General features: G+C 50.4%; 1 protein-coding gene across 1 annotated transcript in view; it reads left to right on the forward strand.

Moving 5' to 3' along the window:
- Positions 1-26,686, forward strand: part of YLPM1 (YLP motif containing 1) — a 63,666-nt gene that overhangs the window by 19,186 nt on the left and 17,794 nt on the right. The window contains 13 exon segments of the mRNA XM_040412366.1: positions 2,194-6,081; positions 6,379-6,484; positions 6,666-6,852; positions 6,930-7,028; positions 14,404-14,593; positions 14,663-14,778; positions 14,859-14,992; positions 15,068-15,130; positions 15,213-15,332; positions 15,406-15,582; positions 18,745-18,828; positions 20,084-20,167; positions 22,079-22,162. Coding sequence (XP_040268300.1) covers positions 2,194-6,081; positions 6,379-6,484; positions 6,666-6,852; positions 6,930-7,028; positions 14,404-14,593; positions 14,663-14,778; positions 14,859-14,992; positions 15,068-15,130; positions 15,213-15,332; positions 15,406-15,582; positions 18,745-18,828; positions 20,084-20,167; positions 22,079-22,162 — 5,332 coding nt within the window.

A 26,686-nucleotide genomic window follows, 5' to 3' on the forward strand; every position in this document is an offset into this window, starting at 1 on the left:
TGCGGTTTGCTGCGATCGCCGATACGGGGGGGTTAAATGACCCCCCCCCTGCATTGTTACGGGATGCCAGCTGAAATGATTTCAGCCGAAATCCCGTTCCGATTAACCCCTGGGGCGCCGGAATACAGATTTTAAGTCAGGACGTACCGGTACGTCCTTGGTCCTTAAGGACTCGGGAAATAGGGCGTACCGGTACGTCCTATGTCCTTAAGGGGTTAAAGAATTACCCGATCTCGGTGGGACCTCCATTTATGTCATATATCTTCTATATAAAAAGAATCTTCATATAAAAGAGAGGATAAAAAAAACCTATAAAATATTATCCTTCAGGCGGACATAATCACCTCTAAGTTCTTATCGGGTATCTTAATTTGATTTGTGCAAGCAGTGAAACAAAGGGACAATTGTATATGCAAAATATATAATCGTTTATTATAAAAACAAAGAATAGAAAATCAATACAATTGCAAAACAAATGATGAAGTTACAAAATAATGCCCAAAATGTACCAAACAGTGGTGCTAACACCCCCCTGTCTGATCAGCACAGTATGACTTATGACAACCAGTGTCATACGTTTAACAAACGGACTCATATACCAAGAGAAACTGAGGATCTTCTGTTATCAAACAGGCTATAGCAATAAAACGCGGATATACAGGAAAATAACTTATCCCTTGAGTCTGTTTTCCTATGACCAATCAAAAATATATGATAAAATATCCAGCTCGGCAATCAGACTAAGAAAAATAACTTTCCAAGGGCTTAGTCCTCTTTTCAAATAATGTCAGATCTTCCATTAACAATATGCATCTTTGCTAAGAGAATAATCAGCATTATGGAGGCACCTAACACTATATATTCCCACAGTATGGGGACTCTTGGCTATATACCGAGAAAAATATCTTATTAATATCACGAGTAGTAAACAAAATATACGTTACCGGGTCAAAGGTAGACAGAGTTCAGATGGGACCAGTTCTGAAGAACTTTCCTAGTAATCCAAAAAGAATAATCCAAGTTTCTTCTGGTAAAGTTTTCTTTTTGGATGGATGGATGGATCTATGGCTTAATATGGATCTATATGGATCTCCCTTACTACTCCGCACACGAGTAATTATTCCCCCCCTTATCTAAGAATCATCCCCTTTAGATTAGGGATTCCCAATCAGGTAAAGTGGGTGTATTCGCATGCTAATAACACCATGATGTCATATTAACTCCTAATATGGTATATAACAAATAATGAAATAATATAATATTGTCCATCTGCCTCCAGATGGCACTGCGGTACTGCAGATGAACATCACAACTTTTAAGCATTAAAATTAAATATCTAATAATACGTTCAACATGACCTCCTTGACCTTTTAACATACATCATTGAGGAAGGTCTTTTCCTGACACTTTTAATTACCTATATCCTGTACTTGTTGGAGTTGGCTGTCTTCTCCTATCTTTTTGAAATATAGGTTGACTTGATGAAAATTTTATATAACGGCTTTGATGCTTGGCATCGGAATTTGTACATTTCACTTATCTACATCCATGAATAACTATTGTTTGGAAATAACATTTACTCTTCTCAGAAATCTAATTAACATAAACTTACTTCAATGTTTCTGTACCTTCTACAATACCTTCTAAATGATAAATACATGGTATAACATATATATAAATCGATACATTGTTACACATAGATAACACATTATATGAATTATTGATTAACATATGTTGTAAACTAAATATACCATACAGAGAGATAATAATATAATTATGAATATATAAATTGAACCTCATACAGCAGGTGTGCCTCAAGGATATGAATCCTTATCACGTCATTGCTTATCCATGAAACAATCTTGTTCCCTCCAGACAGACATGTCTTAGGAAGTTGGTTTACTCCTTACAGATAATCCCATATCTTTAGTAATAACTTTTAAATACAATGTCCGTTCATGTTCGCAATTATTTTTATATAAACTGAACTTGCCATGAACTCATCTTGGCTTCCTCAGCCACATAATAGAACTTTGGTTCGGGCTGATTTTATTCTTAAAGGCAATGAGATGAGCATTCATTTTGATTATAATGTCATTAGATAATATTGTATACGTATGAAAATGCACAACACTGTGGCGCATCAACTTCACGTATTTATAAAGCTGAGCGGTTTCTCTTTTCTCGTGATAGGTTTTCTGGTCCAGGCTGTGGGCCTCGATCCTCAAGATTTCACGCACCTGAAGGACAGTTTGCAGGTCCCAGGGATTCACTTGGATTTCAAGGTCCTCGTCCATTTCTTGATGGAAAGCACTTTCAGGGCTCTGGTTTCGGTTCTGCCAGTGATGCTTTCCAAGGTCAGAACCAGCCCTTTTCCAAGGAGCAGCTTGCTAGATCTGCACCAGACTCGGGAGGAGCTGACAAATCCATGCACAGTTTAGAGCCTAGTGTCCATGTACAAACTCCACAGAAACAAACTTGGGAACGAGGTGAAGGTAGTAGGGATGTTGGAAAATGGGAGGAAGTTCAAGGACCGTTTCCTGGAAAAAAGTGGGATGAGCAGCAGACTGTGCCTCCACACAGATGGGACCAGCCAGAAGAACCTTTGCACCAGACATGGGACAGACCTGTGGTTCCCCAGGAACGCAGTTGGGACAAGACTGCTGTAGACAAATGGGACACAAAAGGCAACCCTTTTTCTGGTAGGATGGGCAGATCTGAAGGTCTTGCTCAGGAAAATGTAGATGACAAACCAGACAGGCAGGGTTTAGACAGTAGTGACACTATCTCAAGGGACATCAGAAATAAACCTGAAAGTTCTCATTTTGGCAGACAAGATAAGCAAGTGGGCAATAAGTGGGGGGAAGTTCCTGACAACTGGAGTGCCTCAGACCCCCAGCATGATAGATGGAGTGGCCCTGATAGAGTACCTCAAGATAGGTGGAGCAGCGCAGAGAATACTACAGACAGTTTTAGTGATGCTGGCGGTCCTTGCCCTGATAGGGTTAGAAATCGTGAGGGACCTCCAGTAGATAGATTTCATTTTCATGAAGCTCCCTTACATGGTCCAAATCTCTTCAGGTTTGGTGCTCCAGAGATTGCTTCCCCTGGAAGAGCCCGATTTCCTGGTGGACCTCCTCGTGGTAGGTTTATCGCTCCAGAGGGCATAAACCGGGATAGATTTGACCATTCTGAGGGACCTACTAGGGTCAGGTTTGGTGGTCCGGAAAGTGGGCATCAAGATCGGTTTAGCTGTCCAGAAGATCATCCTAGAGATCTTAATGAAGGCCAGAATTTCCCACCACCTAGGAACAGCTTTGGTGGCCCTAAGCTTCCTCCAGACACATATAGAGGTTATGATCTTCCACCCACATCAGAACAATTTGGTCCTGGCTGTGGGTCTCGTGATGAATGGGGCTTTCATGAAGAGCATGACCGTTTTGGTAGTGCAAATAACCCACAGGACAGTTGGGTAGGTAAAAGGACCCAATTTAGTAAGGGCACTGGTAGACCAGAATGGCATCCTGAGGGTAGTATGAAGGAGGGTAGACTTTCTTTGCCTATGGATGCTTCCCGTGATGCTAAAGGTGGGGAGAAGTGGGGAAAGTTTGGATTTGTTCCTAAAGACCAAAAGAGTCATGAAAGTTTACCGCAAGACAGCAGGGCTGACAAGGAAATGCCACCTCATGATGTTAAAGTGAAAAGTGATGAGCACAGTGGCCCCAAAGTTCCACCTGGCACCTTCCACAGCCAGTTCCATGGGAGTGACCTGAGCTTTAAGGTTACTAGTGCCGAGTTAGGGAAAACTAAAGGCGACATAGAGACTGAAAATGTTGACAAAGCTTCAAAAGACAGCTTGATTAATAAAGATAGCATCTCTTCAGTACAAGGACCACCTCAGATGGTCAGACCAGCTTCTCCTACAAGCCAGACAGCTGCTGAAACTACAGAGTCCATTCTCACTAAAAGTGAGGCTTCAATATTTTCCAAAACACTTTCTGTTCAGTCACATGAAAAAGATGTATCTGCTCCTGGCAATAAAATGGACTCTCGAGCGGAGGGGACTACTCCTGTGAGTAGTGCTGATAAGATGAGTGGGCCCCAAGAATCTATTTCTTCAAAAGTGCCTGCTGTTTCAAGGCTTCCCGCACCAGAGGCTAAAAAAAACAATGTCCCACAGGTTCCTATCACAAATAAAACTGCTCAGATGCCTGTTCCTACAAAGCCTAATGAGACCCAAGTGTCCTCTGATGGTTCAGCTGACCTTCGGGCTCCTACTTCTCAACATGACCCTCTAGCAACATTCTCTTCTCAGTCTGCTGGACCAGAAGCTCCTGCCATCAGACCTGCTGCCCCCAGCATGCCCACCCCTGTTATGTTTGAGGTGCCTCAAGCCCCTCCTTTTGTCAGAGCTGGGGCCCCTCAGATTTCTGCTCCTTTGAAGCCTGCCTTTCCTGTCAGGCCAGGAGTGCCTCGGGGACCTCCTCCAATCAGACCTGGGCTTCCCCGCGCTTCATACCCTGTCAGACCTGGATCCCTTCGGCCCCCTCCACCTAGTGCTCCTTGGGCTTCTCCCTCCATTAGACAAACTATTCCAAAGATTTCTCCCCCAGTCAGGCCAGGACAGGTCAGAGGAATGCGCCCCGTTAGGCCTGTTGCACCCAGGATGCTGCCCCCTGTTAGACCTGGTGAATTTCAGACACCTATTTCTGATGATGAATTCAATGTCGAAGCTCCCCAAAATGAAGATGGTGTGTATGAGCAACCTATGGTTGCAGATCCAAGGGCACAATCTTTTTATAAAGGGGGTGATCTTGGTACATCAATGAATGAACCACAATTTGAGCCAGACCATGATCCTATTATGGAAAGAAATAAGTTTCCCAGAATGTCTGTCCCAGAAGGTAGTCATGGGAATGTCAGGCAGAATTTTCCCATTCAGGAAATGGACAGTATTGAAAGTCCTCATCACCAGGAGTCTGCAAGACTAGGTAGTTTTAGAGAGTATGAGATGTCGGATGAGTGTGAGTATTATCCAGATGATTTCCCCAGTCAAGGTCCCAGGAAAGGGAACTTTGAGCCAAGATTTCAGCCTCCATCCAGGGGGCGTTCAAGGGGATTTATTCATGAGAGACTTCCACCCAGACCAGGAGGTCGAGACCTAATGAATGTTCCCAGTGATAGAAGTTATGAGCGCAGCGACCCATTTTTAGAAGAGAGACTACCGTTTAGAGAGGGCACAGATGACTTGCCACCTTTTGATCGTGAGGCATTCCGTGCACAGCCTAGGATTTTTGAGAGGGAAAGGTTTTTAGATCCTTTCATAGAGGATCGAAGGAGGGACCTCCCTGTTGAAGGGCCAAGAAGTGAAAACTGGGAAAGGGAACGATACTGGCGGGATCATGAAGCAGAGTTTGCCAGAGACCCATATTTCAGGGAAGAACGACTCCCTTTGCCTGTTCCTGCTCTGCCTCGTGATTTAGATGTTAGATGTGACCCTTGGGTTCGGGAGAGGAATTTAGATAGGGAAAGCTATTTTGACAGAGCAGAAAGACGGTATTTATATGATGACCTTGGTAGAGACTTTGCCAGGATTCCAGAAGATCTTGATCTTCCTCTAAGGGAGAGAGACTGGCAGCCTTCTCGGCGGCCATTGTCGCCACGTCGCCCTTTCTCCCCAGTTCAGACACGTTCATCGTTACCACCTCTTCCACCACTTGACAGCTATCTGGAAGAAAGATGGAGGCTAGACCGAGATCTTGCAGACAGAGATTTTCGTGAACGCTTGGAGCTCCGGATTCGGGAGTACCCAGACGTTTCTTTGTTTCGTGAGGACAGAAAGCATACAGAGTTTCTAGACAATCCAAGTGTAGAACCCAGAGCTGGCCAGTGGCATCCATCTGAAAGAGTAATGGAGGAAGGAAGGAATCTGCTACCAGCTCAGTCCGCTCCAGAACCGGTTGGGCTTCCTGGACCATCCACCGTTGTGGACTCTGACCCTGCTGCCCCTGGGGTGGTTGCACTGAGCCAGAGACAACACGAGATCATACTGAAGGCTGCTCAGGAGCTGAAGATGCTTCGGTGAGTTTTGGATTGCTTTGTTAATGCTGGCAGAAGTGGATTGTGGCCTTTTGCTGTTCTCCTTATGCTTTTCCTCTAGTTAAACCCACCTTTATTAGAATAAGACAGCTCAGCTACAAAGATTGTCTGAGACCAGAATTGGTCATTATTGATCTTTAGAAAAAAAATTTGAGAGCTCAGGTTGTTTGGTCCAGATGTGCTGTGATGTTCAGGAAGATGGCTCCCGGCTCGCTTCTCTCCAGCGCTGCCCCGTAGTCTAAGGCTGGATTTATTACAGATTGTCTTAATAATCCACAGGGAGCAGAAAGAACAGCTGGACAATCTGAAGAATTTTTTCAGCGATACAAAACCATCTGAGCCAATGAAACCCGTGACGGAGCCATTACAGTCGGAGGTCTTACAGGTGAGATTTGTGTTTGGGTTCTTCTAGGTACAGATAAGGCAGAGGATTTGTTTTCTGATTTTATTCTTGAAGTCATGGGGCAATTCCTTAGCTTTGTCTCATGTATAAACTCAGTGAATCGACTGCTTTTGGCACAGACTATTGGGATTTGATGTTTTCTGCTCTTTATTCTTGCTTTCAGATGCCCCCAGGCGGGGAGAGTGCCGTGCGGCCACCTGCTAGTGGCAGAGGAGCTGCAGAGCACTGGGATGAAGACTCCTTCAGCGGTCTCTGGGATGAAGAACGACAAGCGGGTCATTCTGCAAACCTTCCTGTTGGGTCCAAACTGTCAGGAATTCAGCAGACTGTGGACTACGCACACGGCAGAGGTGCGGCACCCCCATCCTCTACTGTCGTGGTGTTCTATGATGTCATCTTGCTCATTAGTTTCTCTTCTGTGTCCTAGATCTCACAGTGGGCAAAGTGGAGCAGACCCCCTATGGGGAGAGAGTGGTGTTGTTGCCTGAACCTTCATTGGAGAGGGGTGCTTCTTCATTTCCAAAAGGTATGAGGGGTACAGTGCAGGACCTCGAGTCTCTGGTGGTTGTCAGGCCGCCATGTGCGTGCCGGTGCTCGGATGTACGTGACATGGTATTAGCTTCAGGTCTCAGTTTTAATGAACATATGTGCCCCCTCCTAAGACCACTGTCAGTAAATGACTCTGCCTTGTGCCGTTCCTCAGTTACACCTCCTGCAATGTATGGAGGGGCTCTGATACTGACCAGTTATAACAGACTGTTCCATGTTATAAGTATTTAATAAGGCAGACATCTTGGGGAGGGCCAGTTCTGTCTTGAGATCCGGGTTGTCGGGTTCATGTGCGACCATCCCCCACGGCACCTTACAAACCACCGTAAGCGGCCAGCTGGCATGGTAAGAGAACAGAAGGGCACTTCTAGCTGCCTTCTGCACGACATTAACATTGTGTCTTGCCATATTTGCATCTCTGTTCTGTTTTGTCAGACTTTCTGATATTCTGCAACTTAAAACCCAATAAATGCTGACAGATGCATGTTAGGCCTCATGCACACGACCGTTATGTTTTTGCGGACCACGGATCCGCAAAAACGGAAGCCGCCCCGTGTGTACTTTTTTCCATTGGGGGACACAGACCATGGGTATAGCTTAGAGGTATTAGTAGGAGGGACACTCTGCAAACATAAAAGAGCTCCTCCTCCTCGGGCTATACCACCAGGAGGAACTCTGTCTTTGCTTAGTGTCTGGTGAAGGAGGTTGACACTTTTTTGATTCGTCTCCTTTTTGTTATTTTCTTCTAGATGGGGACGCAGGTCGGCATAGCGCCTTCCTGGTCCCCCATGGAGTGCCCGCCGCCGTCTTTTGGACGCTGCCTGGCTGCCTCCATTTTCCCCCCCAAGTGGATCCGGGCTCGACCTGTCAGCTCCGGCATCCCACCAGCCCCTGGGTCACCTGCCGCTGTCCTCCATCCAGAGCACTGAACTCAGGTGAGTCAGATGTCTAAAGAGGTGAGCCCTGCTGGTACGGACAGAGGGAGAAGACTGCAGATAAGTATGGCTTCGTCTCTGCCCCCCCTACCCCATCTGGGATCTGGTGGCGGCTGGCTCTGATATCTGGGGAATGGATGGGCTGCCTGAGGGAGCGGGAAGATGTGTTTTTTCTGTTCTAATGGGGCTCCTGGAGGCACTATACCGCTACTCTCTGCCGGGTCGCCTGGAACTCTGTCTCCCTGCTACCGCCGTTGCCCGAAGCTCCAGCCCTGATGGGGGCGGAGTCTTCTCTCCGGCAGCTCCGACCTGCGGTGGACTCGCTGCTTCTTCTGAGGGCCTCCGGTTCTAGAGGTCTTCACTCCGGCCTGCATTTAACCCGCACCGTGCCGCTTTTCTCCACCGGACACCATTTTTACATAAAGCGCGCGCTCCTTTTCCGCTACTATGACGCGTCCTGAGGGCGGAGCCTCAGCGCTTCACTCTGGCGCCTGCCTCCACTCCTGAGAAGCTCCTGCGGCTCTCTGCTCCCTCCGGTGGATATCAGTGTGTTGCTGGTGGTAGGATTTTTTTTATCCACTTTTCGTTGTTGCGCGGGTTGTGGTTGCCACCATGCCTAAGCCTGGAGCCCTCCTTAAAGCTGCCAAGTCCTCTTCTCAGACGGCCAAGACCTATCCTCAGATCCCAACGCGGTCCTGTATGAGGTGTCTTCTGCCACTGTCAGCCTCTGGTATCTGTGCCTCCTGCCCTGCCCCTGAACAGGATCATCTCTCTCCACCTTCCAGCTCCCCTCCTGTCCCTACGGAGCCTGCGGTTCCCGCTTGGGCATCTGCCATGTCCAGCGTGGCCGCCGATTTGGCCTTAGTCGCCAAGGCAGCCATGTCCTTCATGGAACGTATGGCGGTCTCCCCCTCGGATGACTCTTCCCCCCCCCCCCCCCCTCGTCTAGAGGCGCGTTCGGACGACTCTTCCCCCCCCCCCCCCCCCTAGGGAGCATAAGTCTGAAGGGGAATTGTCCGGCTCGGACGAAGTCATGGAACGGGACCCCTCGCCTAAGCTCTCCACCATGGTGGCTGACTTAGTGGCGGCTGTCCGTGACACCTTTTAACCTCCAAGGGGATTCTCCTCCTTCCACTAGTCGGGAGTTCGCCCTTTTTCCGCCCAAGAAGCCGGAGGCTGCCACGTTTTTCCTGTCCATGAGGAATTTTCCGCGTTCATATCCAGGGCCTGGGAACATCCTAATCAAAAGTTCTCTGCCACCAAGCGCATAGATATGCTTTATCCTTTTCCGGCTGACAGTGTGGAGAGGTGGTCTTCTCCCCCTAAGGTGGGTCCCCCAGTGGCCAGATTAGCCAAGAACACGGCCCTCCCTGTCTTAGACGGCTCCTCCTTGCAGGACGCTGTAGACAGGCGCTTGGACTCTCTTTCCAAGTCCATTTTTTCATTGGCGGGCACGTCCCTGCCTCGGCATGGGTGGCCAGAGCCCTTTCGGTGTGGTTACATCGCCGCCACCACCAAAACCTGGCGGAACAAGATGCGTCTGCTGACACACTGGATTTGGTCCTCCAGATGTCTCAGGCTTCCAAGTTCCTTTGCGAAGCTTCCATGGACATTGCTTCCCTCTTTGCACGCATTTCAGCCCTCTCAGTCAGCCAGCGCAGAGAGGTCTGGTTGAAGGTGTGGGACGCCGACGCTTCTTCCAAGCGTTCCCTTGCTAACCTCCCCTTGAGGGTTCCAGGCTTTTTGGGGCTCAACTGGATGAGTTCATCTCTGCCGCTACTGGGGGCAAGAGCACTCATCTTCCCCAGCCTAGGTCTAAGCGCCCCTTTCGGACCAGGTCTTCCGGTTCCCGATACCAGTCCTTTCGCCGCTTCTCTTCTAGCAGGACATCGCCTGCTTCCTCCTCAGGAGGGTCACAGGACTCCCGCAAGAAGCCCTCCTTCAAGCCCCAGCCTTCCTGTCACCCGAGGGCAGTCGGCCCGCCCGGCTGCTCCTAAGCAGTCTTCCGCATGAAGGGGCGCCCCCACCCCTCGTGGTGGGGGGTCGTCTGCTATTTTATCAGCAGGTATGGAGGGCTCATGTTCAGGACGCCTGGGCTCTAGAAATTGTAACATCTGGTTACAAGTTAGAATTTGCGTCCAGACCGCCGGAACATTTTTTCCCTTCTCGCGTTCCGGGGGATCCGGCCCGAGCCTCGGACCTCTTGATGGCAGTTTCCTCCCTTCTGCACAAGGGGGTTATTATCCCAGTTCCCCCAGAGAAACAAGGCACAGTTTTCTATTCAAACCTGTTCGTGGTCCCAAAGAAGGAAGGGTCGGTGCGTCCGATCCTGGATCTGAAGCTGCTCAACAAGTTTCTGCGGGTGCGGAGGTTTCTATTGGAATCCCTCCGCTCCGTTATTGTTTCTCTTCTTCTAGGGGAGTTCCTCGTGTCCGTAGACATCCAGGACGCCTATCTGCATGTCCCGATTGCAGAATCTCACCAACGATTCCTGCGCTTCGCCATTGGTGGTTGTCACTATCAGTTTGTTGCCCTTCCTTTCGGGTTAGCGACCGCCCCTCGGGTCTTTACCAAGATCCTGGCACCGCTCATGGCGCTTCTTCGTACCAGGGGCATTCCTTTGCTGCCCTATCTGGACGATATCCTGATAAAGCCCCCCTCGCTTCCGCAGGCCGAGGACAGCGTCCGGATCACTGCTCAGACTCTGGGAAATTGATCAGCCAGCCGAACTGTTCCAAAGTCCTCTCTCCTCCCGTCCCAGAAGCTCCCCTTCCTGGGGATGATTTTGGATACCTCGACCGCCAGAGTATTCCTGCCAGTCTCCAAGTCCTCCCAGATCCAGGGGGCAGTGTCGCACCTGCTGCGCTCCCCTTACCTCTCCATACGGGCCCTGGGTCTTATGGTGGCCTCTTTCGAGGCCGTTCCATATGCCCAGTTTCACACTCGTTTGTTACAACAGGAGATCCTTTCCCTCTGGGACAAGACCTCTCGTGGTCTGGACGATCGCATCAGCCTGTCGCAGCGGGTTCGGGCAGCTCTCCCTTGGTGGCTGTCCCCGATGAACCTGAGGTCAGGAAGATCCTTCCTCCCGTTCTCCTGGACGATCGTCACCACCGATGCCAGCCTCCTGAGTTGGGGCGGCGTTCTCCAGTCTCGCACGGTTCAGGGGGTTTGGTCGGCGGCAGAGTCTCGCCTTCTGATCAACATTCTGGAGCTGAGGGTGATTTTCCACTCCCTCTCCCATTGGACTCCTCTCCTTGCGGGCCTCCCGGTGAGGATTCAGTCGGACAATGCCACGGCCGTGGCTTACATGAACCATCAAGGCGGGACCCGCAGCCGGATGGTGATGCAGGAGGTGACGAGGATTCTGCTGTGGGCGGAGTCGCACGTTCCGGTGTTGTCAGCGGTGTACATTCCAGGAGTAGACAACTGGACAGCGGACTTTCTAAGCAGCAACAAGGTGGATCCAGGCGAGTGGTCTCTGCATCCAGATGTATTCAAAGTCGTCTGCCGCCGGTGGGGCCGTCCGGATGTGGACTTGATGGCGTCCAGGCTCAACAACAAGCTCCCGGTGTTCCTGGCTCACGCCCGGGATCCGAAGGCGTACGGGGTGGACGCGCAGGTGTCTCCGTGGCAGGACTTCAGCCTCCTCTATGTCTTCCCTCCGCTTCCTCTGCTACAACGCAAGATCGAGGCGGAAGGGATTCCGACCGTTCTCATCGCCCCAGAGTGGCCTCGCCGCGCATGGGTCTCAGACGTGGCTCGGATGCTGGCGGGTGCCCCATGGCCTCTTCCCGACAGAGAGGATCTACTGTCTCGGGGTCCGCTCTTCCACCGGAATTTACGGTCTCTTCATTTAACGGCGTGGCTGTTGAAGCCGCCATCCTTAGGAAGAAGGGGTTCTCGGATTCAGTGATTAGAACCATGATCAGTGCGAGGAAGCCGGCTTCCTCCCGGATTTACTATCGTACCTGGAAGGCCTTCCTGACTCTTTGTGAGAGCTCGGGGTTCCCTCCCCTTCGTTTTTCCATCCCTATGGTGCTGTTTTTTCTTCAGTCCGGGCTTGAGATGGGACTGTCACTGAGCTCCCTGAAAGGTCAGGTTTCGGCTCTGGCCGTCTTTTTTTCAGAGGTCCCTTGCTCTCCTGGGTCCTGTGAGGACTTTTCTTCAGGGGGTGGCACATTCAGTTCCCCCGTATGTTCCCCCTTTGCCTCCTTGGGATCTCAATTTGGTCCTGCGCGCTCTGCAGACGGCCCCCTTGAGCCTCTGAGGGAGGTCTCCCTGACTTTTCTCACCTGGAAAGTGGTCTTCCTTGTGGCCACATCTCCCATTAGGCGGGTATCGGAGCTGGCCGCTCTTTCCTGCCAGGAGCCTTTTCTGGTTTTTCACCAGGATAAGGTTGTGCTCCGTCCAGTTCCCTCCTTTTTGCCCAAGGTGGTCTCTCCCTTCCACAAGGATCTTGTCCTGCCCTCCTTTTGTCCTTTTCTGTCAAACCCCAAGGAACGTGCTCTCCATTTCCTGCATGTCGTCCGGGCCCTGAGGGTGTATCTGACGGCTACCGCCTCCCTCCGCCGTTCAGACTCCCTCTTTGGGATTCCCGAGGGACCTCGTAAGGGTCTGGCGGCCTCCAAGGTCGCCGTGGCGCGATGGATCCGCTCGGCTATCTCCGCGGCTTATCGCGCTCGTGGTAAGGTTCCCCCGGCTCGGATTGCCGCTCACTTCACTAGGGCGGTGGGAGCTTCCTGGGCAAGGCGCAATCGTGCCTCTGCTTCTCAGCTGTGTAAGGCGGCCACCTGGTCGTCCTTACATACCTTTTTACGAGGTTCTATCGGTTGCATTCGCTGGCTTCGGCTGATGCTGTCTTTGGCCGCAGGGTTTTGCAGGCTGTGGTTCCTGTTTGACCGTTGGACGTTCCTCCTGGCGGTGCTGATATTTTTTCCCACCCCATGGACTGCTTTGGGACGTCCCATGGTCTGTGTCCCCCAATGGAAAAAAGTACGAGAAAAGGAGATTTTTTGGGGGAAACTCACCTGTAAAATCTTTTTCTCGTCTTTTGCATTGGGGGACACAACTCCCACCTATTCTGCCTGTTGCAGGAGGGGTTTTCAGTTCTGTTGTGGTTGGACCTCATAGGCTTTGGTCTGATGGCTTCCATTATTACTTTTTCTTGTCTCATTCTCCTACTGCTTTTGCAACGCCTGAGTTCCTCCTGGTGGAGCCTGGGGGTATAGCCCGAGGAGGAGGAGCTCTCTTTTATATATGCATAGTGTCCCTCCTACTAATACCTCCTAAGCTATACCCATGGTCTGTGTCCCCCAATGGAAAAGACGAGAAAAAGATTTTACAGGTGAGTTTCACAAAAAATCTCCTTTCTTGTCTGCAAAATGGACAAGAATAGGACATGCTATATTTTTTATTTTTTTTGCGGGGCCACGGAATGGAGCAAAGGATGCGGACAGCACACGGATTGCTGTCCGCATGTTTTGTGGCCCCATTGAAGTGAATGGGTCCGCACCCGAGCCGAAAAAACTGCGGCTCGGCTGCGGACCCGAACTACGGTCATGTGCATGAGGCTTAAAGGGTTTCTGTCACCCCGCAAAACTCATTTTTTTTTTTTTTGGATAGTTAGATTCCTCTTAGTGCGATTTAGGAGAATATAATGCTCTTACTTACTTTCATGCGGCCGATTCTTTATAAAACGAACTTTTATAATATGTAAATGAGGGCTCTACCAGCAAGTAGGGCGTCTACTTGCTGGTAGCTGCTGCAGAAATCCGCCCCCTCGCCGTGTTGATTGACAGGGCCAGCCGTGATCTCCTCCTCCGGCCGGCCCTGTCAGTAATTCAAAAATCGCGCGCCTCGTGTCATTCGGCGCAGGCGCTCTGAGATGAGGAGGCTCGTCTCCTCAGCACTCCCTCAGTGCGCCTGCGCCGATGACGTCTTCTCTTTCGGTGATGTCATCGGCGCAGGCGCACTGAGGGAGTGCTGAGGATACGAGCCTCCTCATCTCAGAGCGCCTGCGCCGAATGACGCGAGGCGCGCGATTTTTGAATTACTGACAGGGCCAGCCGGAGGAGGAGATCACGGCTGGCCCTGTCAATCAACACGGCGAGGGGGCGGATTTCTGCAGCAGCTACCAGCAAGTAGACGCCCTACTTGCTGGTAGAGCCCTCATTTACATATTATAAAAGTTCGTTTTATAAAGAATCGGCCGCGTGAAGGTAAGTAAGAGCATTATATTCTCCTATATCGCACTATGAAGAATCTAACTATCCAAAAAAAAAAAATGAGTTTTGCGGGGTGACAGAAACCCTTTAAGTCTGGAAATGGAGCTCACCTGTGTGGATGTGGAAAGCAAGTGAGGTGGCCCGCCTGGCAGTAATGGATGCAATGACTGGGCACAATCTCTTTCTCTAGACTATTTGATTGATTGCTATGACCGAGACCTCAGGGACCAGGATCCATACTTTGAAAGGCAGAGTAGTAAGCACCTGGACCGTCGGGGCTATGAGCGCGAGAGAGAGCGGGATCGTACAGATACGCACAGGGACCGAGGAGACCATGACCGAGAGCGCTTTGACCGTGATCGTCACTCACGTGAAGACAGGTAAATGGTGGCTAGATGGTGAAATCGGCTGTCTTAGGTGGAGTGCTCATGTGTATGCTGTGTCTGCAGGTCCTCGTCTTATCGGGATAAAGATGGCTCAAGTCGTCGTAGTGGTACTGACAAACCCTCCTATGAGCGGAAGCCAGAGCGGTCATCCTACGAGGCACCACCACCTGCCTTTGGAGGTTAGAAAGTCCCTGGTCATCTAGAAGACTACTCAGTATGGTGGTCGGGCTGTAAAACATCTTCCTTCTCCTCCTAACAGCCGGTCGTAGGCCTTACCCAGAAGAGAGGTCGGGGATTCCTCCCCCTGCGCCCCTTCCTCCAGAGAAAAAGCCAGAGACTAAAAATGTGGATGACCTTCTGAAGAAGCCGGGCCGTGGCACAAGACCTGAGCGGGTAAGTGGATATTCTTCTGTCTCCTCTATCCGAATCCTCAAGGTGGTCTCAATATTTGCTTTGTCTTTGCTTTAGATTGTCGTTATCATGAGAGGTTTGCCTGGAAGTGGAAAGACGCACGTTGCCAAGCTGATCAGGGTGAGATAATGTTCTGCGGCCGATGTCTTCATGTTCTTGACTCGTTCTCCTCATGAGCCCCCTACTATCTATTCACACTCAGGATAAAGAGGTGGAGTGTGGGGGATCTGCTCCTCGAGTCCTCAGCCTTGATGACTATTTCATGACTGAAGTAGAGAAGACCGAGAAAGATCCAGAGTCTGGCAAGAAAGTAATAAGAAAGGTGAGTTAGTGGCCTGAGCGGTGCCTGTAGCACACGACTTGCCCTGTAACACCAGCTCTGTATGTTCCTGAAGGTTATGGAATATGAGTATGAGGCAGAAATGGAGGATACATACCGCAGTGGCATGTTAAAGACCTTCAAAAAGACCCTGGATGACGGCTTCTTCCCATTCATCATCCTGGACAGCATCCATGACCGTGTGCGTCACTTTGAGCAGTTCTGGAGCGCAGCCAAGACTAAAGGATTTGAGGTGCAGTATATCTTATAGCCTGTAGTGGGTGCTGTGTCATTGACCGCAGCAGTCTTGGGCACGCACGCGTTTCCTTTTTCTCTTGTTCAGCGGGGACTGTGACTCCTAGAGCGGTCAGCCTCTGTATATAGAAGGGGCAGGCTCGTCATTCAGCGGGGAGTGGTCAGCCTCTGTATATAGAAGGGGCAGGCTCGTCATTCAGCGGGGAGTGGTCAGCCTCTGTATATAGAAGGGGCAGGCTAGTCATTCAGCGGGGAGTGGTCAGCCTCTGTATATAGAAGGGGCAGGCTCGTCATTCAGCGAGGAGTGGTCAGCCTCTGTATATAGAAGGGGCAGGCTTGTCATTCAGCGGGGAGTGGTCAGCCTCTGTATATAGAAGGGGCAGGCTTGTCATTCAGCGGGGAGTGGTCAGCCTCTGTATATAGAAGGGGCAGGCTCGTCATTCAGCGAGGAGCGGGCAGCCTCTGTATATAGAAGGGGCAGGTTCAGCAGGGAGCGGTCAGCCTCTGTATATAGAAGGGGCAGGCTCGTCATTCAGCGGGGAGTGGTCAGCCTCTGTATATAGAAGGGGCAGGCTCGTCATTCAGCGGGGAGTGGTCAGCCTCTGTATATAGAAGGGGCAGGCTTGTCATTCAGCAGGGAGCGGTCAGCCTCTGTATATAGAAGGGGCAGGCTTGTCATTCAGCGAGGAGCGATCAGCCTCTGTATATAGAAGGGGCAGGCTCGTCATTCAGCGGGGAGCGGGCAGCCTCTGTATATAGAAGGGGCAGGCTTGTCATTCAGCGAGGAGCCATCAGCCTCTGTATATAGAAGGGGCAGGCTCGTCATTCAGCGGGGAGTGGTCAGCCTCTGCATATAGAAGGGGCAGGCTCGTCATTCAGCAGGGAGCGGTCAGCCTCTGTATATAGAAGGGGCAGGCTCGTCATTCAGCAGGGAGTGGTCAGCCTCTGTATATAGAAGGGGCAGGCTAGTCATTCAGCGGGGAGTGGTCAGCCTCTGTATATAGAAGGGGCAGGCTAGTCATTTAGCGGGGAGTGGTCAGCCTCTGTATATAGAAGGGGCAGGCTCGTCATTCAGCGGGGAGTGGTCAGCCTCTGCATATAGAAGGGGCAGGCTCGTCATTCAGCGGGGAGTGGTCAGCCTCTGTATATAGAAGGGGCAGGCTTGTCATTCAGCGGGGAGTGGTCAGCCTCTGTATATAGAAGGGGCAGGCTCGTCATTCAGCGAGGAGCGGGCAGCCTCTGTATATAGAAGGGGCAGGCTTGTCATTCAGCGGGGAGTGGTCAGCCTCTGCATATAGAAGGGGCAGGCTTGTCATTCAGCGAGGAGCGGTCAGCCTCTGTATATAGAAGGGGCAGGCTTGTCATTCAGCGGGGAGCCATCAGCCTCTGTATATAGAAGGGGCAGGCTCGTCATTCAGCGGGGAGTGGTCAGCCTCTGTATATAGAAGGGGCAGGCTTGTCATTCAGCGGGGAGTGGTCAGCCTCTGTATATAGAAGGGGCAGGCTCGTCATTCAGCGGGGAGTGGTCAGCCTCTGTATATAGAAGGGGCAGGCTTGTCATTCAGCGGGGAGTGGTCAGCCTCTGTATATAGAAGGGGCAGGCTGGGGCAGGCTTGTCATTCAGCGAGGAGCGGTCAGCCTCTGCATATAGAAGGGGCAGGCTTGTCATTCAGCGGGGAGCCATCAGCCTCTGTATATAGAAGGGGCAGGCTCGTCATTCAGCGGGGAGCGGTCAGCCTCTGTATATAGAAGGGGCAGGCTTGTCATTCAGCGGGGAGTGGTCAGCCTCTGTATATAGAAGGGGCAGGCTCGTCATTCAGCGAGGAGCGGGCAGCCTCTGTATATAGAAGGGGCAGGCTTGTCATTCAGCGGGGAGTGGTCAGCCTCTGTATATAGAAGGGGCAGGCTCGTCATTCAGCGAGGAGCGATCAGCCTCTGTATATAGAAGGGGCAGGTTCAGCAGGGAGCGGTCAGCCTCTGTATATAGAAGGGGCAGGCTCGTCATTCAGCGGGGAGTGGTCAGCCTCTGTATATAGAAGGGGCAGGCTCGTCATTCAGCAGGGAGCGGTCAGCCTCTGTATATAGAAGGGGCAGGCTCGTCATTCAGCAGGGAGCGGTCAGCCTCTGTATATAGAAGGGGCAGGCTCGTCATTCAGCGGGGAGTGGTCAGCCTCTGTATATAGAAGGGGCAGGCTCGTCATTCAGCGGGGAGTGGTCAGCCTCTGTATATAGAAGGGGCAGGCTTGTCATTCAGCGAGGAGCGGTCAGCCTCTGTATATAGAAGGGGCAGGCTCGTCATTCAGCGGGGAGCGGGCAGCCTCTGTATATAGAAGGGGCAGGCTTGTCATTCAGCGAGGAGCGGTCAGCCTCTGTATATAGAAGGGGCAGGCTCGTCATTCAGCAGGGAGCGGTCAGCCTCTGTATATAGAAGGGGCAGGCTCGTCATTCAGCGGGGAGTGGTCAGCCTCTGTATATAGAAGGGGCAGGCTCGTCATTCAGCGGGGAGTGGTCAGCCTCTGTATATAGAAGGGGCAGGCTCGTCATTCAGCGGGGAGTGGTCAGCCTCTGTATATAGAAGGGGCAGGCTTGTCATTCAGCGAGGAGCGGTCAGCCTCTGTATATAGAAGGGGCAGGCTCGTCATTCAGCGGGGAGTGGTCAGCCTCTGTATATAGAAGGGGCAGGCTTGTCATTCAGCGGGGAGTGGTCAGCCTCTGTATATAGAAGGGGCAGGCTTGTCATTCAGCGGGGAGTGGTCAGCCTCTGTATATAGAAGGGGCAGGCTCGTCATTCAGCGAGGAGCGATCAGCCTCTGTATATAGAAGGGGCAGGTTCAGCAGGGAGCCATCAGCCTCTGTATATAGAAGGGGCAGGCTCGTCATTCAGCGGGGAGTGGTCAGCCTCTGTATATAGAAGGGGCAGGCTCGTCATTCAGCGAGGAGCGATCAGCCTCTGTATATAGAAGGGGCAGGTTCAGCAGGGAGCGGTCAGCCTCTGTATATAGAAGGGGCAGGCTCGTCATTCAGCGAGGAGCGATCAGCCTCTGTATATAGAAGGGGCAGGTTCAGCAGGGAGCGGTCAGCCTCTGTATATAGAAGGGGCAGGCTCACAGACACCTCTGCACTCGCACTGCCTGACATTTGACATGACTTTCTGTTCCAGGTTTACTTGGCGGAAATCTCTGCAGACATTCAGACGTGTGCCAAGAGAAACGTGCATGGACGCAAGCTGAAGGAGATTAATAAGGTGCGGGACGGGTCCTTGGTAGGGATCGACCGATATTGATTTTTTAGGGCCGATACCGATAATTTGTCAACTTTCAGGCCGATAGCCGATAATTTATACCGATATTCTGGGTATTTTTATTTTTGAGGAAAAAAAAAAATTTCCTACACAAATCTGCTGAAAATTAATGTTTATTGTTAACGTGTATTATTATTTAATTTTTTTTGTAAATCTTCTTTTTCATTTATACTAAAATTTTTGTGTTTTTTTTTTTTTTTACTAACTTTTAGCCCCCTTAGGGACTAGAACCCTTGTCCCATTCACCCTGATAGATCTCTATCAGAGTGAATAGGATCTCGCACTCTCCCTGCTGCCCTGTGCTCTGTGCAGCATGGAGCTGACTATGGCAGCCAGGGCTTCAATAGCGTCCTGGCTGCCATGGTAACCGATCGGAGCCCCAGGCTTACACTGCTGGGGCTCCGATCGGAGGAGCAGGGGAGAGGGGATCCTGTGGCCACTGCCACCAATGATTAGAACTGGGGGGGGGGGGGGCGCACTGCGCCTCCAAGGTTTTTACTATTGGGATGGGGGGCGCACTGCGCCACCAATGACTAATACTAGGGGGCTTGAGGGGGGGGGGGGGGGCGCACTGCGCCACCAATGTTTTTACTATTGGGATGGGGGGCGCACTGCTTGAGGGGGGGGGCGCACTGCGCCACCAATGAAGATACCTCTCTTTCACATACAGGAGGCGGGAGCTGGCTGCAGAATCACATAGCCGGCTCCCGACCTCTATGAGCGGTAGCTGCGATCCGCGGCACCTAAGAGGTTAACTACCGCGGAACGCAGCTGCCGTTCATAGAGGCCGGGAGCCGGCTATGTGATTCTGCAGCTCCCGCCTCCTGTATTTGAATTAATGAAAGACTCATCTTCATTGGTGGAGCGGCGGCCACAGCCCCTCCCCTCCTCTTGTCTTCCGTCCTGTCATTGGAGGCAGCGGCAGCATCACAGGGGGAGGAGACACTGCTTCCTTCTCCTCCTTCTCCCCTGTGCTGCGGAGGGAACACAGAACGCGCTGCTCTCAGCGCGTTCTGTGTTCCCAATACGTTATCGGTATATCAGCAAAATAGATGCCGATACCGATAACGTTCAAAATCCTCAATATCGGCCGATAATATTGGCCAAACCGATAATCGGTCGATCCCTAGTCCTTGGCCTCGCGCCTTGTACCTCTGCGTATTATGGGTCATGTCATCTTCTTCACCTCCGTTTTCAGATGGCTGATAACTGGGAGCCGGCTCCACGACACATGATCCGTCTGGATATCCGCTCTCTGCTTCAGGATGCCGCCATTGAAGAGGTTTGTCTGGTGTCATCTTAGGAACGCAGTCCCTGAAAAATCGTGTTCTGTAATCCAGCAGGACCGTGAGCGTCTGTCCCTCCTTGTGCTGCAGACACCTGGCATTGAGCGTCCTCTGCCCGTCGCACACGCCTGCGCTCATCTCCCCAGTCTGCGCTCTTCCTTTCTGTATTGCTCTCCTCAAGGCGGCTTCTTGTGCTCAGAAGGCTGCATGCTGGATCTCCTGCGTCTTCTGCCGGCCCTCGTTATAATAGCTCTGCTAGCTGTGGGCCCTAGTTATAATGGCTCTGCTAGCTGTGGGCCCTAGTTATAATGGCTCTGCTAGCTGTGGGCCCTAGTTAGAATAGCTCTGCTAGCTGTAGGTCCTAGTTATAATAGCTCTGCTAGCTGTGGGCCCTAGTTATAATGGCTCTGCTAGCTGTGGCTCCCAGTTATAATAGCTCTGCTAGCTGTAGGTCCTAGTTATAATAGCTCTGCTAGCTGTGGGCCCTCGTTAGAATAGCTCTGCTAGCCGTGGGCCCTCGTTATAATAGCTCTGCTAGCTGTGGGCCCTCGTTATAATAGCTCTGCTAGCTGTGGGCCCTCGTTATAATAGCTCTGCTAGCTGTGGGCCCTCGTTATAATAGCTCTGCTAGCTGCGGGCCCTAGTTATAATAGCTCTGCTAGCTGCGGGCCCTAGTTATAATAGCTCTGCTAGCTGTGGGCCCTAGTTATAATAGCTCTGCTAGCTGTGGGCCCTCGTTAGAATAGCTCTGCTAGCTGTGGGCCCTAGTTAGAATAGCTCTGCTAGCTGTAGGTCCTAGTTATAATAGCTCTGCTAGCTGTGGGCCCTCGTTATAATAGCTCTGCTAGCTGCGGGCCCTAGTTATAATAGCTCTGCTAGCTGTGGGCCCTAGTTATAATAGCTCTGCTAGCTGTGGGCCCTAGTTATAATAGCTCTGCTAGCTGTGGGCCCTAGTTATAATAGCTCTGCTAGCTGTGGGCCCTAGTTAGAATAGCTCTGCTAGCTGAGGGCCCTCGTTATAATAGCTCTGCTAGCTGAGGGCCCTCGTTATAATAGCTCTGCTAGCTGTGGGCCCTAGTTATAATAGCACTGCTAGCTGTGGGCCCTAGTTATAATAGCTCTGCTAGCTGTGGGCCCTAGTTATAATAGCTCTGCTAGCTGTGGGCCCTCGTTATATTAGCTCTGCTAGCTGTGGGCCCTCGTTATAATAGCACTGCTAGCTGTGGGCCCTAGTTATAATGGCTCTGCTAGCTGTGGGCCCTAGTTATAATAGCTCTGCTAGCTGAGGGCCCTCGTTATAATAGCTCTGCTAGCTGTGGGCCCTAGTTATAATAGCACTGCTAGCTGTGGGCCCTAGTTATAATAGCACTGCTAGCTGAGGGCCCTCGTTATAATAGCTCTGCTAGCTGAGGGCCCTCGTTATAATAGCTCTGCTAGCTGTGGGCCCTAGTTATAATAGCACTGCTAGCTGTGGGCCCTAGTTATAATAGCTCTGCTAGCTGTGGGCCCTAGTTATAATAGCTCTGCTAGCTGTGGGCCCTCGTTATAATAGCTCTGCTAGCTGTGGGCCCTAGTTATAATGGCTCTGCTAGCTGTGGGCCCTAGTTATAATGGCTCTGCTAGCTGTGGCTCCCAGTTATAATAGCTCTGCTAGCTGTGGCTCCCAGTTATAATAGCTCTGCTAGCTGTAAGCAGTAATGGTAAGAGGTGGGCTGTCTGTACCAGTAATGACCAGTGGTTTCCACCATGACCAGTGTCATGGATGTCCCGGAGATGGAGAGGACTTGATCCAGGCGTGATTCCAGAGGGCAGGCTGCGGAGTGAAGGAGGGGGTCCTGTCGTCGGTGTTATGTGGGGTCCGGGCAGCCGCCCCTTCAGGATTAATCCGGACATGTCTTTTTCCTCAGGTTGAAATGGAGGATTCTGAACCGAGTGCTGAGCCAGATCAAGACGTGAAGAAGGAAGCTCTGGATGAGGAGGAGAGCGAGCGGGTAGGGCAGGCAGCGCAGGCTGCTCGTATGGCATGGGCATTCCCTCTCACTGCCCCTGTAGCGTTACAGTGTGCCAGTATCCTAAAGCTGGGCTCTACTACTGGGCCCAGCCCAGCACCCACTATTAAAGGGAAGGTGTCTTCAGAAAATAAATGTCCCTGTGTATTAAAAGTTTTCACACTGGCCACGAGGCCTAAAATATGTCAAGACTGCCTGTACTTGGAGAGCAGCCACCGTGGACAGGAGGGGACCTCATTGTGCAGGGAGGGAGAGTAGATAAGCTGAGAGAAAACTATTGTGAATCAAGGATTCTGTGATATCGGTCATTGTGATCATGCCTGTCATGATGATGTGATCTTTATCTGAATAGTTAATCGTCAAATTTAATGAGGCCTAGTAACCAGTGTGAAATCTGCAGGATTTTAGGTATCTCTCTTTTTAAATGTACTGACATGAAAAATCACCAACAGTCAAAAAGACTGGTCCAGATTTACAAAATTATCTGTGCCAAAAATCTCTCTAAAAAAGGGGCGTAATTTGGATCATCTAGGGTTTCTACACTAAGCTTACTCCGTCTATAGGATTAGTAATTCTGGAGCAGATCTAGAGGCCGGGCTAAGCTTACTCCGTCTATAGGATTAGTAATTCTGGAGCAGATCTAGAGGCCGGGCTAAGCTTACACCGTCTATAGGATTAGTAATTCTGGAGCAGGTCTAGAGGCCGGGCTAAGCTTACACCGTCTATAGGATTAGTAATTCTAGAGCAGGTCTAGAGGTCGGGCTAAGCTTACATAGTCTATAGGATTAGTAATTCTGGAGCAGGTCTAGAGGCCGGGCTAAGCTTACACCGTCTATAGGATTAGTAATTCTGGAGCAGATCTAGAGGCCGGGCTAAGCTTACTCTGTCTATAGGATTAGTAATTCTGGAGCAGGTCTAGAGGCCGGGCTAAGCTTACACCGTCTATAGGATTAGTAATTCTAGAGCAGGTCTAGAGGCCAGGCTAAGCTTACACAGTCTATAGGATTAGTAATTCTGGAGCAGGTCTAGAGGCCGGGCTAAGCTTACTCCGTCTATAGGATTAGTAATTCTGGAGCAGGTCTAGAGGCCGGGCTAAGCTTACATAGTCTATAGGATTAGTAATTCTGGAGCAGGTCTAGAGGCCGGGCTAAGCTTACACCGTCTATAGGATTAGTAATTCTAGAGCAGGTCTAGAGGCCAGGCTAAGCTTACACAGTCTATAGGATTAGTAATTCTAGAGCAGGTCTAGAGGCCGGGCTAAGCTTACTCCGTCTATAGGATTAGTAATTCTGGAGCAGGTCTAGAGGTCGGGCTAAGCTTACATAGTCTATAGGATTAGTAATTCTAGAGCAGGTCTAGAGGCCGGGCTAAGCTTACACCGTCTATAGGATTAGTAATTCTAGAGCAGATCTAGAGGCCGGGCTAAGCTTACACCGTCTATAGGATTAGTAATTCTAGAGCAGATCTAGAGGCCGGGCTAAGCTTACACCGTCTATAGGATTAGTAATTCTGGAGCAGGTCTAGAGGCCGGGCTAAGCTTACTCCGTCTATAGGATTAGTAATTCTGGAGCAGGTCTAGAGGTCGGGCTAAGCTTACTCCGTCTATAGGATTAGTAATTCTAGAGCAGGTCTAGAGGTCGGGCTAAGCTTACACAATCTATAGGATTAGTAATTCTGGGGCAGGTCTAGAGGCCGGGCTAAGCTTACACCGTCTATAGGATTAGTAATTCTGGAGCAGGTCTAGAGGTCGGGCTAAGCTTACTCCGTCTATAGGATTAGTAATTCTAGAGCAGGTCTAGAGGTCGGGCTAAGCTTACATAGTCTATAGGATTAGTAATTCTGGAGCAGGTCTAGAGGCCGGGCTAAGCTTACACCGTCTATAGGATTAGTAATTCTGGAGCAGGTCTAGAGGCCGGGCTAAGCTTACACAGTCTATAGGATTAGTAATTCTAGAGCAGGTCTAGAGGCCAGGCTAAGCTTACACCGTCTATAGGATTAGTAATTCTAGAGCAGGTCTAGAGGCCGGGCTAAGCTTACACCGTCTATAGGATTAGTAATTCTAGAGCAGATCTAGAGGCCGGGCTAAGCTTACACCGTCTATAGGATTAGTAATTCTGGAGCAGGTCTAGAGGCCGGGCTAAGCTTACACCGTCTATAGGATTAGTAATTCTGGAGCAGGTCTAGAGGCCGGGCTAAGCTTACACCGTCTATAGGATTAGTAATTCTAGAGCAGGTCTAGAGGCCAGGCTAAGCTTACACCGTCTATAGGATTAGTAATTCTAGAGCAGGTCTAGAGGCCGGGCTAAGCTTACTCCGTCTATAGGATTAGTAATTCTAGAGCAGGTCTAGAGGTCGGGCTAAGCTTACACCGTCTATAGGATTAGTAATTCTGGAGCAGGTCTAGAGGCCGGGCTAAGCTTACACAGTCTATAGGATTAGTAATTCTAGAGCAGGTCTAGAGGCCGGGCTAAGCTTACACAGTCTATAGGATTAGTAATTCTAGAGCAGGTCTAGAGGCCGGGCTAAGCTTACACCGTCTATAGGATTAGTAATTCTAGAGCAGATCTAGAGGCCGGGCTAAGCTTACACCGTCTATAGGATTAGTAATTCTAGAGCAGATCTAGAGGCCGGGCTAAGCTTACTCCGTCTATAGGATTAGTAATTCTGGAGCAGGTCTAGAGGCCGGGCTAAGCTTACTCCGTCTATAGGATTAGTAATTCTGGAGCAGGTCTAGAGGCCGGGCTAAGCTTACACCATCTATAGGATTAGTAATTCTAGAGCAGATCTAGAGGCCGGGCTAAGCTTACACCGTCTATAGGATTAGTAATTCTGGAGCAGGTCTAGAGGTCGGGCTAAGCTTACTCCGTCTATAGGATTAGTAATTCTGGAGCAGGTCTAGAGGTCGGGCTAAGCTTACTCCGTCTATAGGATTAGTAATTCTAGAGCAGGTCTAGAGGTCGGGCTAAGCTTACACAATCTATAGGATTAGTAATTCTGGGGCAGGTCTAGAGGCCGGGCTAAGCTTACACCGTCTATAGGATTAGTAATTCTGGAGCAGGTCTAGAGGTCGGGCTAAGCTTACTCCGTCTATAGGATTAGTAATTCTAGAGCAGGTCTAGAGGTCGGGCTAAGCTTACATAGTCTATAGGATTAGTAATTCTGGAGCAGGTCTAGAGGCCGGGCTAAGCTTACACCGTCTATAGGATTAGTAATTCTGGAGCAGGTCTAGAGGCCGGGCTAAGCTTACACAGTCTATAGGATTAGTAATTCTAGAGCAGGTCTAGAGGCCGGGCTAAGCTTACACCGTCTATAGGATTAGTAATTCTAGAGCAGGTCTAGAGGCCGGGCTAAGCTTACACCGTCTATAGGATTAGTAATTCTAGAGCAGGTCTAGAGGCCGGGCTAAGCTTACACCGTCTATAGGATTAGTAATTCTGGAGCAGGTCTAGAGGCCGGGCTAAGCTTACACCGTCTATAGGATTAGTAATTCTGGAGCAGGTCTAGAGGCCGGGCTAAGCTTACACCGTCTATAGGATTAGTAATTCTAGAGCAGGTCTAGAGGCCAGGCTAAGCTTACACCGTCTATAGGATTAGTAATTCTAGAGCAGGTCTAGAGGCCGGGCTAAGCTTACTCCGTCTATAGGATTAGTAATTCTAGAGCAGGTCTAGAGGTCGGGCTAAGCTTACACCGTCTATAGGATTAGTAATTCTGGAGCAGGTCTAGAGGCCGGGCTAAGCTTACACAGTCTATAGGATTAGTAATTCTAGAGCAGGTCTAGAGGCCGGGCTAAGCTTACACCGTCTATAGGATTAGTAATTCTAGAGCAGGTCTAGAGGCCGGGCTAAGCTTACACCGTCTATAGGATTAGTAATTCTAGAGCAGATCTAGAGGCCGGGCTAAGCTTACACCGTCTATAGGATTAGTAATTCTAGAGCAGATCTAGAGGCCGGGCTAAGCTTACTCCGTCTATAGGATTAGTAATTCTGGAGCAGGTCTAGAGGCCGGGCTAAGCTTACTCCGTCTATAGGATTAGTAATTCTGGAGCAGGTCTAGAGGCCGGGCTAAGCTTACACCATCTATAGGATTAGTAATTCTAGAGCAGATCTAGAGGCCGGGCTAAGCTTACACCGTCTATAGGATTAGTAATTCTGGAGCAGGTCTAGAGGTCGGGCTAAGCTTACTCCGTCTATAGGATTAGTAATTCTAGAGCAGGTCTAGAGGTCGGGCTAAGCTTACACAATCTATAGGATTAGTAATTCTGGGGCAGGTCTAGAGGCCGGGCTAAGCTTACACCGTCTATAGGATTAGTAATTCTGGAGCAGGTCTAGAGGTCGGGCTAAGCTTACACCGTCTATAGGATTAGTAATTCTGGAGCAGGTCTAGAGGTCGGGCTAAGCTTACTCCGTCTATAGGATTAGTAATTCTAGAGCAGGTCTAGAGGTCGGGCTAAGCTTACTCCGTCTATAGGATTAGTAATTCTGGGGCAGATCTAGAGGCCGGGCTAA

This window comes from Bufo bufo, chromosome 11, assembly GCF_905171765.1.
Source record: "Bufo bufo chromosome 11, aBufBuf1.1, whole genome shotgun sequence".
In the NCBI taxonomy this organism is placed as follows: Eukaryota; Metazoa; Chordata; class Amphibia; order Anura; family Bufonidae; genus Bufo; species Bufo bufo.